Below are 19,114 nucleotides of genomic sequence, written 5' to 3'. Positions count from 1 at the left end.
TTCTACAGAAATCATATGAAAGCAGGACATCATTGGTATAAATAATAAAGCTGCAGATTTGCTGTGGCATTTATGTTCATAATATATACTTTCTGTTTTGAATTTTATATGTCAGCTGTGATGTTTATATATTTTCATATTAGTCATCATTCACACAAACACCTCTGTTAGTCATTGTACAGTATTGCTCTGATGTCCAAGACTTTACAGTACTGTATAGAAACATTACCACAATACAGTGTGGTAAGTTTTTCTAGGTGTTTGCAAAGTGGAAAGAGGATTTTTTTTTTTTACATGGTTTTTTAAGTTATTTTTTAATATTCATTTAGCATCACTATTTCATCTCATTAGTTTCAACTGGATTTGTAAATAAACATATTGAAGTGAAGTCAAAAATCTCAGTGGGATTTTTTTTAAACTTAAAGCCCCTACAAAGAGTAGTGCCTTGGACTTTTCAGTTTTGGACTGCCTCATACCTTAAAACCTGATCTGCACTAGGACAGTCTTCATGCTGCTTTTGGCAGATTACCAGATTACCCAACTCAAGCCAATAGTTCTGACGGTGGCGCCACAGCAAGCGTCTATAGTTCAAAACTTTGAAAATTCATAACAAATCAACCATGCATGCTACAGCTTAACAACTCTATCTATCAAACTGTAGCCTCAATTTTGAAGAAACTTTTGTACATTTAAACGTAATAAAAATTATGAAGTTCATCACTCAGTTTTTTTCCCCAAAAACTGTAAAAGTTCTTAAACCTATCTTTTCCCACAATTTTTGCTCAATTGACACCAAACTTGCTACAGAGCATCTTCGCCTAAAGAAAATTACCTAAATCTGCCAAAAAATAGCCCGGACCCGACCCATCGCTGCTATAGGTGTTAGTTGCCCCGTGCCCTCTGTCCTGTAGGGAAGGTCACTTAAGTCTTCCTTACATCCAGTACAGTATTTCTTACCTTGTAGCTGAAGTTTGTATGTTTCTAGCTAAGCCATGTAGAAATAAGGAGACAAACTCTACAGGCCAAACAACTAGTTCTATGTCATCAAACATCATCAGAGATCAGAGTTCAGTCTACTACTGTAACAGCCATTTTAAACTATTGTGAAGAGGTCGATATGATTTGATAACCAGGTGAACATGTATCCATACACAGGTTGATCTCCTCAATGCAAGGGCTCAGAGGAAGATGAACATGTGTCTGATTTGTCTGTCTTGTCCTCAGGGTTGTAGGTTTGATTCCCTTATTGACAGAGATCACACCCTGGCTGTGGCAGGAAATCTTCTAGTTCTTGTTGAATTTTTGAGTGATGACAAGGAGACACAGTTGTAATTCAGATGGATCAGTTTTAAACACATTTTACATCAGATACTGGCGAGGATGAAGCAGATTCATACATACGTAGATACACACAACACACCTCATGGGCCAGACACCAACCTATGCACTAGAGACAGACCACGATATTTTAGCAGAGAGCAGGAAGTGTAAATAAAGTGCTGTGGTCATGTAGTGGTCTGAGCTCTAAAGAGGCTGTACTTAGAGGGAATCGAGCAGAACTTCCTCCTCTTCTCTCAGTTATTTTTTATGTTAAGTAGCGACATTTCTAGAAGCAGAGTGTCGGTGTCGCTGCTGGATGTGAAGATGGGCCACACTTTGCTCTGTGTGCTGTCATTACTCTGTGAGTACATCAGTTGTTTTACAATTCTGTGTCTTTCAGATTCATGATTTTAGCATTGTCGTAGTTTTGTTGATGTGACCAGAGCTACACGGAAAACTGAGCATACAAATTTGTACAACACATGCACATTATAAAGTCTAATGTAATGTTTAATTTATTTGCTTTATTTTACATTTTCATTTGAATGTTATGTTTCCTGCCTCTTCAGAAATTTACAGAATATTGTTTCAGAAATGTGTTGATAAGTGAGAGCTGCCTCTTCTGAAACTCAACCAGGTTTTCAAACGCTGCGGTTTTTGATGATGTTTGTCAGGTTGATCATGTCTGATGAGTTTTCAATCTTTATTTTAGTGCTGAATACACTCTTCTACGGAGAGGCTGAAGGTAACAACTTATTTTTCTTTCCTGTATTTTCTCAGTTATATTGTTGTAATTATTATCACTCAATCATTCTTAATCATATCCTCTGATCCTCTAATTTATCTCATATATCAATGCAAATTATTTACAGTAAATAACTGGAGAAGTACCCAGGAGTGTGAAATCATGTATTTTATACTTTTTTTTTTACATATTTTATAATTGATTGTATTGTAATTCATTTGTTGTGAACCATCAGAGACACTGATGAGAAAGAGAAAAAAACAGATAGTTATTTGCTGCAGTCCTGCATGCAGCACACATGATCTCACTCAACTACCACAGTGTCTCTTTTGGTCTTATAACGTCATAAACTGTCAACTGTCCCACTTATTGTGCACTCTGGTGACTCACACCATAGACCACAGTCCATGTAAGCACAATCTTAGCCACAGCAGAATCAGACACTGACATGCAGTCATTTCCTGCCATCCATCCCCTTTGTCTCTAATGTCCTACCTCAATAAAGTTCAGATACAAAAACACATCTTTAAGAAATGTCCCAGATGAAAGAAGTGGGAGGTAAAACCAACATGAGCTAATTTACACTCAATAGGTATACATATAACTGTCACTTTGTTTGCAATTATGACCAGAGGTTTAAGTGAAGCACATTTATCTCTTGATCATAGTCCGTATAATCTCAGTTTGCTCATGGTATTTAGTGAATCAATGAATCAAACTTTATTATAGTGTCATGGTTACATCCGTATGCCGAGCCCGCATGAGCTAAGACACCAAGAAATCAAAGAAATATGAAAACAAACAAACAAAAATACAATTAAAACAGCCAGATCCTCAGGAGCAATCAAATCATTTTTGGAGTTCAAAAAATCATTATTCCCCCCAACCCCCACCCACCCCCAAAAGTCTTAAACACACTTAAATTAAATAACCATCCCAGTTTTTGCTATAGCTCCACAATATATCAGGGTTTTGTCTATATATTTTGCAGAATAATCTCTCTCATATTTTCTACACAGTACATGACTCAGTTTCCACTTGATCAACTCACACATTTCACATAATGTATTCAGTTACTGTATCCAGGGATATTTTTGAATGGACCAACCTCAAGCGTAAGAATGCCAGATCTCAGTGGTACAACCAATGATCGTTGACTTCTCTATAAACGTGATGTTAACATATAATTTAGGGCAAATGCTATATTTAATCTACATAATGTGTCCTTAATTTTGGTTAAATCCAAACCTCTTTTCTTCAGATTTCAATAAAGGTTTATTTTTAATGGAGTTAACATTACAAGACAAATTATTCCTGTAAAAATACAACATGTCCACAAACTCAAAAATTGAGTAAGTCTCTTTTGACAAAGGGGAACTATGTAATTTGCTCCATATAGTATTCTATTTTCAAAATAATTAACCAAAAAAATATTTATATTTTATCACCAATATTACAGCTCTTGTGATTTTAGTCCTTATGTATTTTTTATTATATAACAAATCAGATGACCTGAACATGAATTATATTCATATGAGTGTTTGCTGAAAAGTTCTGTCTTGTAGTTGTTTTCTTTCTGTGTCATTTTTATGTCAGTCAGAGTCACCATGACTCTTCAACCCAACTGGTCTGAGATCTACAGAGGAGAGACGATCACTGTCAGCTGTGAGATCCAGGGAGGAGACACTGAGTGGACGTATGAGTGGAGAACAAACAGCTCACTCAAACCTCCAGATCAACATGAATACAGGATCAGTCCTGCTTCATCATCCCACAGTGGAGACTACAGCTGTAGGGGCAGAGTGAAAAGTGATGGACTTACTACAACAGAGTGGAGTGATTCAGTGAGACTGACAGTGTATGATGGTAAATCACATCATGTTTCATTCAAACTGAAAATCTCAACAAGTCATTAAAAATGTTTTTCCTTTCTACTGAAACTGTATCATATAGTTTGTCCATATTGTGTCCAACTTCCCAACAGTCAAACCCAGGCCTGTCCTCACTGTGTCTCCATCATGGCTGAGTCCTGGAGCCTCAGTAACTCTCAAGTGTGAGCTTGGACTTAAATCTGCAGGATGGAGGTTCTTCTGGTCTAAGGCTGTTCCTGATCCATCACAGCTCTCCTACCGCTCTGAGCTGCTCCCTGGTAGCAGCAGTGGGACTGAACAGGATTCCTACATGGTCCATGGTCAGACACACACAGCAGGATATGTGTGTCGGGCTGGAAGAGGAGACCCAGTGGTTTACACTGAGACTAGTGAACCAACGTTTGTCTGGTCTGGAGGTCAGTTGGTTGAGATGATACGTGTTTGTTGCTGCTGATATTTCTGATACTCAACAAAGGATCATTAACACTTCACTGTTGTTTTTAATCTTACTATCTTTGCATGTGTGTTGTTGTTCAGATGTTGATTCATCAGCGTCTCTCACAGTGAGTCCTGACAGAGTGCAGCACTTCATCTATCAGGAGATCTTAGTGACATGTGAGGGAAACTCTACTGAGTGGAGACTGAGGAGGTTTCCTAAGAGTGACTTGACCTGTTCTGACCGGAGAATAAAGAACGGATCCTCATGTATAATTTATCCATCCCAGCCCAGTGATGCAGTTTACTGGTGTGAGTCTGGATCAGGAGAGTTCAGCAACACAGTCAACATCACTACACATGGTAGGCTACTATTTTTCTGTTTTACACTTTTTGTAGAATCTGAATAATTGTCAATGTCTCATGTGATAGGGTTTATTTTGGAGTTGAGTTGTTACATTAACAGTGACTTTCTGAGAGTTTGGTCTGTGACTCTGTTTCATGGTTCAGTATTTTGTAGCTTCACAACACAAACAAAATCTCACTTCCTCTGTAGATGTAACATCAGTTACACACATTCATTTTGTTTCTCATGTATCTTTATTCTGGTTTTTAAAGGTCTGTACCAGCTGATCTCTGACTGAAGCTTCATGTTCTGACTGTTTTACAGGTTCTGGTTTGATCCTGTTGAGCCCCGTCCATCCTGTGACTGAGAGAGAGTCTGTTACTTTATGTTGTAAATTCAGGACAAATGAAAATGTTTCCAGTGTGTTTTTCTATCAGAATAACAAACTGATCCAAAACGACACCAGGACGGAGCTGAACATCTCTGCAGTGTCAAAGTCTGATGAAGGTTTCTACAGGTGTGAGTCCTCAGGACAAGAGTCTCCACAGAGCTGGGTGTCAGTCAGAGGTGAGTAGTGTTAAAGTGTCTGATTATTTTTCCATTTTGTACATTTATCCGAGTTGTAGATCTTTACTTTGACTTGAGCTGCCAATTTTATTGATACTTTTATTATTTAATTTGAATATTTCCAACAGCTGGGCCCAAACCTGAAAGCTCTTCACTTCCTGTGTGGCTGATCGTTAGTCTGATTTGTGGAATAGTATTGATTATTGTCGCCCTGCTTTTTGTCTGCAGAAGATCAACATGTGAGATATCAATTATTGATCACTGATCAGTTCTGATGTCACTTCATAGAGCAGTGCCTCAGTTTTTAATATGGATTCTTCTCTGCTTCACAGGTCCATGTGTCAACAGGTTTGTACAACAAACTCTCATCTCCAAATTAAAAGCACTTCTATATTTCACATCTTTATCATGTTTTACTTTGAAATGTTCCTGCTCATCACTGCTAATAGACGTTTTTTAAACTCCATGTTTCAGAGTCACTCAGACTCAGAGAGAGAATCAGGACTCAGTCCACCATAATGAAAATCAAAAGCAGGTTTATTCCTCTCTCCTCCACGGTCAGTTGTTCGTGTAGCTTCAAACACTTTCACATCTATTGAGGAAGTTGTTTCAGTTTAAATCACCGACATGAGGTGACTGATGGGACTTTGTTTTCATCATCACTGACCTGTAGGTGACGTCTGTGTCTATGAATCAGTCAGAGGCTCTGAAAATACTGGACAAGGTTCAGTATAAACTTTTTTCTAATGTCCAAGACAATAAAAATACAGTATTTTGTTTTTCAGCTCAGACACTAATGTCACATCTCATATTGAAACTGATATAAAATGTCTGTAATGTTCATCTCAACAGGTCAATGTGACAGTGCAGGGCAGAGCTCTGACTATGTGAATTCAGATCCAGCTACAGGTACAAACATTAACATCATCACTTGTTTTATATTTAATTTCATATTTTTCTGTTGATTTAATTTGCTTCATATGAAACACAAACATTTTCTGTTGATTAGGACTTTTATTTTTTCAATTTATCCCCTTGAAATACAGAAATGCTCCACATTCTATGAGAGAAATTTAAGTTTATATTTTCTCTTCAACATTTCTCCCATGTCTAAATCACACTTTTACTACAGGTGTTTTTTTAATTGATGTATTATCTGAATGTACTTTGCTGACTCCACATATAGATTGTGATTTTTTATTTGAATGTATCATTTTATGTACATAATACAGTAGCTACAATATTTAAACTAGTTTATTTTTATTCTGCTCCAGGTTAATGAATAGAAGAACATCATCAACAAAACAAGAGAGACATGGACAATAAGACATTTTATGGAGGTGAACCATAGTTTATATTTAAAGTTAGTTCTTTTTCTTTTGCATATGAGTGATCATCAAATGTATATTATTTAGTGAAGTATTTGTACCATAGATTGTAAAGCTTTCTTATTATTAAATGTTTAAAAGAGGAGTAATGTTATAAGTAAAAATGAAGGAATATGACACAAATCACATACACGGCTCATATGTTGTTGTTTATGTTTATATCTGGGTTTGCTTTATTGATGCCCTTTTTTTTATGTTGGAAGATAAACATAAAAGATGTTAAAGCCCCACTATGCAGGATTCGCGGTACTGGTACTCTGGTTGAGAAGAGCAACTGCCAGTAGCCGACGTCGTTGCCAGGGCAGGTGCCGAGCAAAGCTCCAGAGGCTCGAGGGAGGCTGGTCGGCCGTGCGGCCCAGCTCGGGCGCTGGTGTGTGGGTGAGAGGAGCAGGGAGACCGCGCTTGACCTCGGTCTCTGGAGCTCACCACGGTATTCCTACCCGCACAGGGAAGTTACATCGTGCAGTTTCAGCCAACACGACCCTGCTCAGGCTGCAGTTATTAACCATTTTTCTACCACTTCATTGGGTGTAGAAACATTATTTTAAGGTTGAAAAACTACATAGTGGGGCTTTAACATTTGAGGGTGCACTCACACTAGGGCCAGTTGTTCCGTACCGTGCCGAAGCACCTTTTCTGGAATTGTAAATTGTATTTGTATTACTTTAACATTTTTTTTTAAACATTTTCTTCACATTTATTTTCATTGTCTCAATATCATTTGAATTTCTCAATAAATACATTGAAGTAAAGTAAAAAACCTTGGTTGGATTTTCTGTTACAAATATTGACTAGTGCACCTGGATCCAGGTGAGAGGCCACAGATGGAGCTCATCATAGAGCAAGTTGGAGACTGTCCTCCAGTAAAAATCAAATCCATAGGTTGTTTGTTTGGGACAATATTATGACCCATAGATATGTTTTATTGTAACATCTAGTGGCCGCAGTGATTATGACAAGAGCAGAGAGAGGAGTGTAGTGACGTGTTATGCTGTTGTTGCTTCCTTATTGTCCCTTCTGCCTCTTTAATGTGGTGGTGTTATACACAGCACTGCCACCAGGTGTCACCATGAACAGCAACAACCTCAGGTCCTTGATGAGTCATCACCATAGACTGTGTGGTCATTACTGGTCTCTGTGTCTCTTCTTCTGTGGTCATGCTGCAGTTTGAAGACTTTAGTGAGAACAGGTGATGATTGTCACTGACCTTGTATCTTTGTAGCTGAGCCAGGTAGAAACAAGGAAACAGACTCAGGTCAAACAACTAGTTTTTTGTCATCAGATCAAAGCTCACAGTTCAGTCTGCTGTGAAATAATATCAATGAGGTTGAAATCTAAAAATTTAAATTTTAACTCTTGTGAACAGTTCAGTGTGATTCGATGACCCAGTCAACAAAACATGTGAAGGAGGCGGAGGTGTTGAAGGGAAACTGTGTGGCTGGATTCTTCTCAGACTCTCGTTTCTGTTTGAGTTAAGTTTCCTCCTTCATGTATTTGATGTGTGAGGCCACTGAGTTCTCAACCCACAGGCCAAGTTAAAACACAGGAGGGTCGAGGATCTTGTTAATAACATCGGCTCTAAAATCACTGAAAACAACGTGGAAGTGAGACATGTAAAGAAGAACTAATGTCTGCTGGCAGACTGACAGACCCTCCTGTGTCAGTGTTTTTAAATAGAAACCTCAAACTAACTGTACCAACTCTTTACTGAGAAGCGTCTTCACTTTATGCAGCTGTTCTGAAAATGAAGAACTGGTCTGTGTTTGAATGTGTGATATTTCACAGCTAATAGCTGACAACATGCAGCAGACAGTGGTAGAACAGAGGAGACTTTTATCATGAACTTGTTCAAACTCAGTTCAGACTTTGATTCTTGTTTCCTCATGATTTTTCAGACTGAGAAATAAATATTGACTTATTAATATTAAGATTGTAACATCACAAGTTATTGTTGTATTAACAAAAACTGCTGTTATCTCTGTTTTGTTTCTACCACGTAGAAAAGAAGAAGCGTCACATACTATACACTGTATAGTATGTGACGCTTCTTCTTTTCTACTTTCACACACATGAGGTGAATGTCTCTGAGTGATGACAAGGAAACGGTTGTAATTCAGATTGTTTTGATCACATTTGGCGTTAGACACTCTGTGGAGAGGACGAAGCAGATTCAGAGAGACAGACCATTTTATTTTAGCAGAGAGCAGGAAGTGTAAATGTGTCAACGTGCTGTGGTCAAGTAGTGGTGTGAACTTTATGTGAAACATAAGGAAGAACAGAGAGGCTGTACTTAGAGGGAATCGAGCAAAACTCAGATCTCATACATGTGTGAAATGTAACTTCCTCTTCTTCTGTACCATCTCTCTCTATCTCTCTCTCTCTCTTTTGTTATAGAAACATTTCTAGAAGCAGAGCGATGTGTCGGTGCTGGATGTGAAGATGGGCCACACTTTGCTCTGTGTGCTGTCATTACTCTGTGAGTACATCAGTCATTTTACATTTCTGTGTCTTTCAGAGGCAGATTCATGATTTTAGCACCGTAGTTGTGTTGATGTGACCAGAGCTACATAGAGAACTGCACAGGTTACTACTTATTTGGACAATGCATGCTCATTATATAGTCTGATGTAACTGTTTCATTTGAGTTTGTATGTTTGCTTAAAGAATATTGTTGAACATTTCTGATTCAATCTTTATTTTAGTGCTGAATACACTCGTGAATGGAGAGACTGAAGGTAACCACACCTCCTATCCTCTTTGTGTTTGTATGTAATCCTGTAATTTGTTTTATACATTATACAAATGAAATAGATGACTAGAGAAGTATCGAATGGTGTAAAACTGCATTTTTTTTCAAACATTTCATAGGTTCATATCACATATTTATGTTTTCAGGGCTGTGTTCATGTATGTGAACCAAATTTTGAACTGAGCCTCAGATCAGAGTCTGTTACCTTCATACAGATGAGTTTTCTTTACATGTGTTGGTCTGCTCATCTTAACAGGGTCGGGTAGTGACCCATCAGAGACATGAGAGAGAGTTAACAAAAGATAGCAGATAGTTATCTGTTATCTGTTATCCTGCAGGCAGCACAGACGATCTCACTGAACTGACACAGTGTCATCACTTTGCCAAAGTGAGAAACTGTCAAATGTTTCACATACAGATGGATGATATGTTGCAACAACATGAACTCATTTACAGTCTGAGCAGTGTTGTACATGATACATATTACTGAAGAGATAAATTGCTGCTGAAAAAGTGCATTTACTGAAGAGTCTGTTATTTCCTGCATCTATCTGATTATGTTTTATTTCTCAAGTATTTTTTCAGGGTTTCATGCCTTTATTTTTGACAGGAAACCTGGAGAGTGACGTGGAATCAGACCAGAAAAAGAGCGATGAAGTGACACACAGCAATGGGCTGCCTGGAATCGAACCCGGGGCTTCTGCAGCGAGTAAAACTATATGAATCATATGTTCAGATTTTACACATGAAGTAATTCTCTCACTTTGAGGTGTGGCTTGGTGGCTGACTGACACTAGTGTCTATTTGGTCGGAGTTGTCCAAATCGATAGAATAGAATAGAATAGAAATGCTTCACATACACATAGATGTGGTGGATATATTCAGCTCTTACATCCTGTAATGTGTGTTTGTTAACTTTATTTCACAGTATTCAGTCCACTAAAATGTCTAAATAGATGTGTGGTTTGGAGTCAGTGTGTTGTGCTTCATCTGTTTACTTGATAAACCTGTGGATACAAAGAGACTAAATTGGAATCAGATTCAGATTCATTTCAGCAGAATATTATGACTGGCTAAGACATATGTTTGTTTCCAGAGCATGAACTGAAGGCCACTCTGACAGCAGACAGGACAGAGATACCAGCAGGGGGCAGTGTGACACTGACCTGTTCTGTGGACGATCCTGATGGTTTGAACTACGAGTTGTTCAGATACACTCACTCCTATAGAAATGAATCAAACCCAGTGTTCAGTGTTTCCCAGGGAGGTGTTTACAGCTGCAGAGGATGGAGACCAGAAACAACGTATGTCTCAGCTCTCAGTGACTCAGTCACCATTCATGAAACTGGTGAGTGAACTGATTTTCTCTGAGTAAAACAACATGGATTCTTTAAATCATAAATCAATACATGGAGGAAGTCAATTAGAGTCTAATAAATGATCTAGGCTCAGTTCCTCTTTTTTTCTAGTTGTTTTCTTGTCGTGTAATTTAAGTTTTGCATGCTGCCACGGCCAGAGCTACACTGCCCTACAAGGCAAAAAGGCAGTAACTGCATTTTTGGTTGAAAATGAGTCATTATCATTTTCATGACATTCAAGGCATCCTTTGTTATGTGACAAAATATCTTATCTCAAATGTGTGTCGTTTTGGAGAAAAAGGGTAGTCGTTTTTACAGTAACTGCAAAAAGCCCTAGTGAAACAAAGCAAGAAGGCAGTAACTACCGTTACTCTGTCAGTTACTGTACTTTTGCTTTGTTTTACTTAACATAAAAACAACCGTGTTGCCGCAGAGTGAAGTTACTGTTTCCATGTTTCCCATACCCCGGTTTCCTCTTCTAAATATAAAAATATATTTATGATTTCCAATATTTCCTCATTATCATTACTCAATCAAAATGATTCAGTTCTGCCCTGTTGAATTGGAGTTAGCCTAACTTGAATATATTGCTTCAAAGTGAAGTTGACAGTGCTTTAAAGTTAATGTGATTTGTTGTAGATATAGGCGATACATTAGATAAACACACCTAGATACACATTAATCTAATATTCACACATAAGAATGTGGTACTTTTCAAAATAAATTGTCCTAATTTGGGCCTTAATACAGCTTAGGAATGTGAGACACTTTAAGCAGCAATTTCAGCACCAGAATTTCCGGGTGGAAAATATTGGCCTCAGATTACTTTGGGTTTGGTATATCCATGTTCAGGGAAACAAATGTTTCCAATTAGTCCAAATACAGTGTATCTAACACACCTAGAGCACAAGTTGTGACAGAATAGTTTTTGAAGAATCTGCAGTTACTGCCTTTTTGCTTGGTATGGTGCCACATTTTTGGCAAGTAATACAAAGCAAGAATACAGTAACTGCAAAATAGGGGTAAAACAACAAATCAAATATGAGAATTAACATGTACAAAGAATAAGCTAATACAAAGTAACAAAACTGCCTCATGTCCAATAATCTACCTACAACTACTTAGGCTGGACAACAGGATAACTTTAAGTCATTTTTCTCAGTTCGGAACTCTGCGTAGTTACTGCCTTTTTGCTTTGTAGGGCAGAACAGGGAGAGCTACAATGTAGGCTACAGTATGCTCATTACAGTATAGCCTATAGTCTGATGTAATGTTGAAGTTATTTTATTTCACATGATTTGAGTTTTATGTTTCAAAATCATCATCATCACAAGTTGCTAGATTTCAAACTGAATATGATCTAACTGTATGAAATATGAATTATTTGTGTAGAAGCAATTTTAATCACTCCTTTTGGTGGCTGGTCCGGACTTAAGCTTGACACATGCAGTTGGTTGAAAGATGACTATGAGAAAATGTTCCATTTGGTCCCTTTTGACCATTTATTGTAAATACAGTGCTTTAGATTGATCAACAAAACATAATGTAACATAAGAACTGGGATTAGGGCAGGATTGCAGGCCTCAGCACGGTCGAAAACTTGTTGCCTTTCCCAACCACTCCTGGATGCAGTGCTGCTTGGTTTTAAGGCCTCTCTGCTCCTCTGGCTGCATGGGGCTAGACACACCCAGTCACACACTCAGTCACACACACACTCACTCACATAATGACAAAACACAAGTTAATCAACAAAAACTCATATTGGCTCCTACAATTTGCTTTGATTATTGTTCAATGGTTATTTCTGCTTTTCTGAAAAATGTCCACTATTTTTATTCTGATGACCTCCCCCCACTCTGGACACGCTGAAGATAAATACTGTTTTCACTTACTGCATCATGTATACACTTTCTATGGCCCTTTTCATGACTCCATTGTTTCAGTCTATGTAGACTGGACAAATGGATTGTGACTAGAACTTTGTGATATGTTGTATATCTAGTGTGTTGTTGTATGAATGTTTGTGTTGTTTTCTAGGTGTTGTCTTGACACTTGAGCCCAACTGGTCCACCTCCTTATTGGAGAGTCTGTTTGAGCTCTGTTTAACCAAGGCCCTTTTCCCCCCTGCTACGGTCATGACAGAGAATGCTTTTAAAGATCAGCCGTTAGTGTCATCCAGAAAATTACTGCATTATTTGTTATCAAATGTCAGCTGCTGTGGGTGAAATAATCAGAAATAAAATATAAAAGGGGAGAAATACAGAAAATATGGAGACGTAATTACAGGGCTGATGTAGAATACAGATAATGTTGTATGCTGTCATGATTTTGTTTCTTGTACAGGAGATAAACCCAGGGCCACACTGCTAGCAGGTGAAACAACCATACCAGTAGGTGGCAGCGTTACTCTGACCTGCTCTGTGGACAAACCTGCTGAATGGAGATATTACTGGTACAGAAGAAGAACCTCAGACTATTATGAAGATCTGAGCAGGAGAGATGGTGATCAGAGCAGAGAGATCAGAGTCTCACAAGGAGGAACCTACGGGTGCAGAGGACTTAGAGGAGATCCAGTCGTCTACACTGATGGAAGTGAAGTCACCATTAATATAACATGTGAGTTTGATGATTGTGTTTGGACTAAAATGAAATGTTCTTGATTATAGTTTTAATGTTTTTCTATTTCTGGTGTGAACAGTTTCCAACAGAGTCACATTGACTTCACAACCAAGCTGGAGTCAGATGTTCAGTGGAGAGACACTCACACTCACATGTGATATCGAGGGAGGTGGAAACACTGAGTGGTGGTATGAATGGACAACACCCAGGTCAACCACACATGAGACAAATGTTAATTACTGGAGAACCAGTGATCTCTACAGTGGGGAGTACAAGTGTAGAGGTAGAAACAGAACGGACCCGTACTCTTCAACACAGTGGAGTGAAGGCATCACAAAGACAGTGTCACGTAAGTCATTTATTTGTATTTCTACCAAATAAAATTGCATTTTGAGGAAAGTTTATTAATATATTAATATTTCATTTAAATAATAATGCCATCATCAGCAATAGTGCTCTGTGTTGGTCAGAGCTAAAAATGACCCAAATGAATTAAGTTAAAGGAACAAACTTGGTTTTGATTTAGAGTTGGGATTCATTAATTCTAAGGGGCTTCCAGGCTTTTGTTGTTCAAGTTTCTGTTGATGTTTAGATTTTTAAAATCAGTCTATTAGTTAAATTTTCAGACGTAGCCTTGAACAGCAAATACAAAGAGGATTCTGACAAATCATTTTATTTTTTTAAGATATATATATTATTTTTTTATTTTTTATTTTTTACTAATTTGCTTCTGAAAAAGTCTGAATTTACTTACAACTAACATGAAAGTAGTTTGCACAGATTATTTTGACAAAACATCTTTACTCTAAACTCAGCAGCTAAACCAAAGGCTGAGCTGACAGCCAGTGGCCGAGGGATTCCAGCAGGGGGCAGTGTGACACTGACCTGCTCTGTGAAGCCATCAGATGGTTGGATCTACAGCTGGTACAGAGGTGATCAGTCTTATACAACTCTGACAACACAAGACGCTGTTTTCCTCTCATCTGGACGAATCAGTGTGTCACAGGGAGGACTGTACAGGTGCAGAGGAGGAAGAGGAAACCCAGTTTACTACTCAGAGTACAGTGATTCAATCAGTATCAGTGACGTTGGTGAGTTAAATAAATGTTTTTCATAATATAAAACACAGAAAAACCACAGGTGCAAATGCAGGTTAGTATTTATGTTAGTGAACTCATGTTGATAAATCTCCAACAGTGCCAAACATGATCACAAAGTCCCTTTGAGAAGTTTGCATTCTTGTCATTTTGTTGCTTCAAGTTGTTTCAATAATTGTATGTTTTTGTCTGTAACTTCAACTGTTGTTAATGTGTTGTTTTGTTCACTTTATTGCAGATTATATTCACTTTAGATTTAACATTATATGACATTATATGATGATTTTCTGTTTTTCTAAGAGTAAATGTGTATTTTTGACATCAACAGTTTCCAGTAGCGTCACTGTGACTCTGCTGCCCAGCTGGTCTGAGATCTACAGAGGAGAGAAGATCACTGTCAGATGTGAGATCCAGGGAGGTGGAGACACTGAGTGGACGTATGAGTGGAGAACAACCAGCTCATACAAACCTCCATCACTCAGAGAATTCACTATCAACAGTGTTACTGAGTCTCACAGAGGAAACTACAGCTGTAGAGGTAAAGGAGGAGACTATTGGTTAACACAGTGGAGTGGAGTCAGGAGACTGACAGTATCAGGTGAGTTGAACTGTCTCTCTCTATTTCTGAAAAGACAAAAACAAATCCTAGTGAATCTGTGCTGAGCTCAACAACAGAACCTCAGCACCTAGATCACTTCCTGTATGGGAACCTCTGATCACTGAACTAATAGAACAGAAACAGGACCTAGTTAGTTATGTGGTGACCCCTTTGTTTCCTAAATCACGTATCAATGTTCTGTTTGTAACTGTCATGTGTCATTTATTTGTTTTTGCTTGTGGTTCAATCTGAACAGCTGATAGACCCAAGGCCAGACTGAGAGCAGACACAACAATCATACCAGCAGGAGGCAGTGTGTTACTGACCTGCTCTGTGGACGGTCCTGACTGGAAATACGACTGGTTCAGACGAGTCTCACACTCTTCTAGAGCTGATCAAGTTAAAGACGTTAGATCAGACAGAGCTGTTGTATCAGAGGGAGGTCTGTACTACTGCAGAGGAGGGAGAGGAGAGCCAGAGTTTCACACAGAGAACAGTCAGGACGTCCTCATTCAGAAAACTGGTGAGTTTGATAATTTAATACTTAATGTCTGCTGCTAATAGTTAGCAAAGTTTGTTTATGTATAATAACACACACATTCATCCACACTTGTTTGTGCAGGTCATTACATTGTATGTTTTCGTGTTTCATGTATTTTCCATCTGTTTTTGTGTTAAAGCTGTTAAATGATGTTTGTGTTGTTTATCAAGACTTTCTTGAAAATCCAAACTCTCACAAAAACAATTGATTACAATTGAAAATGTTAAACTTCTGATTTCAACAGCCTCCAGTAGAGTCACTGTGACTCTGCTGCCCAGCTGGTCTGTGATCTACAGAGGAGAGAAGATCACTGTCAGATGTGAGATCCAGGGAGGTGGAGACACTGAGTGGACGTATGAATGGGAAACACCAACCTTACTCAAACCTCCATCACTCAGAGAATTCACTATCAACAGTGTTACTGAGTCTCACAGAGGAGACTACAGCTGTAGAGGTAGAGGAGACTATTTGTTAACACAGTGGAGTGGAGTCAGGAAACTGACAGTATCAGGTGAGTCAAACTGTCTCTCATTTATCCTGAAAATGTTGTTTCTTAATGTTTCATTGATCTAAATAGGATGTGTAAATCCCACATCAAAGCCAGCCACAACTTCTCCCTCACCTTACGTTTACTTGGTATTTGCTGAGTATATACATGTAGGTGTGTGTATGTAGATCGCATGTATGCTTGTTTGTTTATGTAAAGGTACCGTATATACATATATTTACATGTGGTATAAAGGTTAGGGCATCTATAAGCTTGTAGCTTCAGCCCTGACCCTTTCGATCACCCATGCAGCCCTGCTTTTAGAGGGATGTGTAACTGTTTTTTTTGTGGTTCTATTTATTTGTTTATTTTTTGCTGATCAAAATAAACTCAAACTCAAACTCAAACCTTCGATAACTGCACTCTGTCTCCCTCATCACACACCCACAACCTTGGCATCATCTTTGACAGTAAGCTAAGGTTTGACCACCACATCAACCACATCACCAGGACCGCCTTCTTCCACCTCATGAACACAGCCCGTCTCCGCCCCTCACTCACCTTCTCTGCTGCAGAAACCCTCATCCATGCATTTATTACATCCAGACTGGACTATTGCAACAGCATCCTCTATGGTTCACCATCCAAACTCTTCAATAAACTGCAATACATCCAGAACTCTGTCGCACGCCTGCTCACCCACACCCGCTCCAGAGACCACATCACCCCCGTCCTCCGTGACCTGCTCTGGCTGCCTATCACTCACCGCATACAGTTCAAAATCATCCTCCTCACAGTTTTCTTTAACAACAGAATTCATATTTTAACTAAAGAGAAGTATAAGACTGGAGTTAACTTTTTACACAACTCCATTTGTCATTAAGCAAATTATACATCAGAGTGAAACTACGGTGTAGTTTTGTTATAACAGTTTGTTACTTTTTATTATTATCTTGTGGTAAAATCTAAATTAAAAAGTGGATGTTTAGCTTTGTGGAATATTTCAAGTCTTTACTTTTGAAGTTTCTAATGTAATAAAACAGAATGACATTCTAACTGTTTTCAAATTTTCTTTGTTTTCTTTGTCTACAGGAAATAAACCCACGGCCACTCTGACAGCAGACAGAACAGTTTTACCAGCAGGGAGCAGAGTGACTCTGACCTGCTCTGTGGATCAGTCCAACAGCTGGAAATACACCTTGTTCAGACAAACATCTGACTCTTCTACATCTCAGACTGTTGGAGAAACAGACTGGTCAACAAGAGACATGACACAGGGAGGCATCTACACCTGCAGAGGAAGGAGAGGAGAACCAGAGTTCACCACGCACAAAAGCAACAAAGTCACCGTTTGGCAAACTGGTGAGTTTAGTCTAGAAAAGATTCACTGTAAAATCAGTTTTTCTGGTCATCAGTATCGTAAGAAAGACATTTTGATACCAACAGCAAACAAGAAATATACTCGACAATGTTATAATGGAGGTGTGAGGAAAGAAAAGCTAAGTTAGGGAAATACTGAAATAAAATGAACTGATTCATGTAATAGAAATCTATATTATTATTCAATAATTTAAAAGTTTCTAAGAAACAGAAATTGTGTACGTTGAGAGTTTGGATGTTGATGTTGAGTCTAAAAAACAGTGTCAGGTCTGCGACACATCAGGTTCACTGAACAAACAGCTGGAATTTATTAACTGCTGCTGGTGCTTTCAAAAAAAAAAAAAAGCTAAACATGTGACTATTCCTTTGTTCTGCTTGGAGTTTTTCTGCTATGTGAAATACAAAATCACCACAATTCACTAATTAATCTTTAACTAAGTCTATTGAAGTATTTGATCAGCTGGTGTGTAGCAGTTGTGAAATGGTTGCTTATAGGCTGAAGGATGACCACACCATGGATCAGAGTTTGTTCATTTATTCTGCAAAGCACAGAGCAGAGTCAGGAAACACACAGTTGCAGGTAGGAACAGTCTTCCTCCACAACAAGAGCAGCAATAGTTTAGTTTGGTCCGACGTCACCCAAGTACCCCTTTGTGTGTTACCCCAATAAAGCTCCCCCTTGCTACAGGTGAACCGGAACTTAAAAATAAAACTGATATAGCCTAAGACAATGCAATTTTGAGAATGTTCACCAACTAAACAGATAAATAAAACATAAGGTAAACATTGACTCAGCTGCAGGTGTAGTAACCTCAGTGTCAGACTCAAGTCCATTTGTTGGTAATTGTTATCGCTCTCTGTGTGCTGAGTATCAGCTGTTTGTACCTGACAGTCACAGCAAAGAAACATGATATGATATGATCACAAAGTCACGTGAGAAAGTGTGGGACCTGCTGCACAGGCGTTACTTGGCTTGTTACTTGGGTTTGATTCCTGCTTCGAATCCCTTGGGCAAGACCATGTACTGTATGAATGCAGGATTACTCTCTTCCTTACAAATGTTTCCCTCTGTAACTTCAATGATGTTGTTCATATGTTGTTTTGTTCAATTAACTACAGACACTACACTTTTATTAGATTTAACACCCATGACAATATATGATGACTTTCTGTTTAAAAAATATGTATTTTTGACATCAACAGTCTCCAGTAGAGTCACTATGACTCTGCTGCCCAGCTGGTCTGTGATCTACAGAGGAGAGAAGATCACTGTCAGATGTGAGATCCAGGGAGGTGGAGACACTGAGTGGACGTATGAGTGGAGAACAACCAGCTCATACAAACCTCCATCACTCAGAGAATTCACTATCAACAGTGTTACTGAGTCTCACAGTGGAGGCTACAGGTGCCGGGGTCAGAAGGACTATTGGTTAACACAGTGGGGAAAAAACACATTGACTGTATCATGTAAGTGTGACTTTCATCCATATGAAAATGTTGTTTTACAAGAGCAGTACTCTCGAAACGTTGCTGATATTTGTTGGATGTGCTAAATAAAAGCACATAAAGGGAGCTTAAGTGTGCGGTCTCCTCTTTTCTTCTTTATCTACAAT

The 19,114-nt window shown here is 38.5% G+C and overlaps 1 protein-coding gene across 1 annotated transcript in view; it reads left to right on the top strand.

Annotated features, from left to right (window-relative positions):
- Positions 1–1,607: 1,607 nt before the first annotated feature.
- The window catches only part of LOC146969043 (uncharacterized), a 56,784-nt gene continuing 39,277 nt past the window's right edge, over positions 1,608–19,114 (top strand). The window contains exons 1-8 of the mRNA XM_085759353.1: positions 1,608–1,681; positions 2,033–2,065; positions 10,518–10,769; positions 14,824–15,033; positions 15,350–15,616; positions 15,879–16,204; positions 17,111–17,483; positions 18,705–19,040. Of these exons, the coding sequence (XP_085615479.1) occupies positions 1,645–1,681; positions 2,033–2,065; positions 10,518–10,769; positions 14,824–15,033; positions 15,350–15,616; positions 15,879–16,204; positions 17,111–17,483; positions 18,705–19,040 (1,834 nt within the window). The 5' untranslated portion in view covers positions 1,608–1,644. The remainder of the gene's footprint in view (positions 1,682–2,032; positions 2,066–10,517; positions 10,770–14,823; positions 15,034–15,349; positions 15,617–15,878; positions 16,205–17,110; positions 17,484–18,704; positions 19,041–19,114) is intronic.

Source organism: Trachurus japonicus, chromosome 18 (genome assembly GCF_045865225.1).
Source record: "Trachurus japonicus isolate A0001 chromosome 18, Traja_1.0".
Lineage (NCBI taxonomy): Eukaryota > Metazoa > Chordata > Actinopteri > Carangiformes > Carangidae > Trachurus > Trachurus japonicus.
Note: the sequence above shows the minus strand (reverse complement) of the source record. Positions and strands in the feature narration are given on the sequence as shown.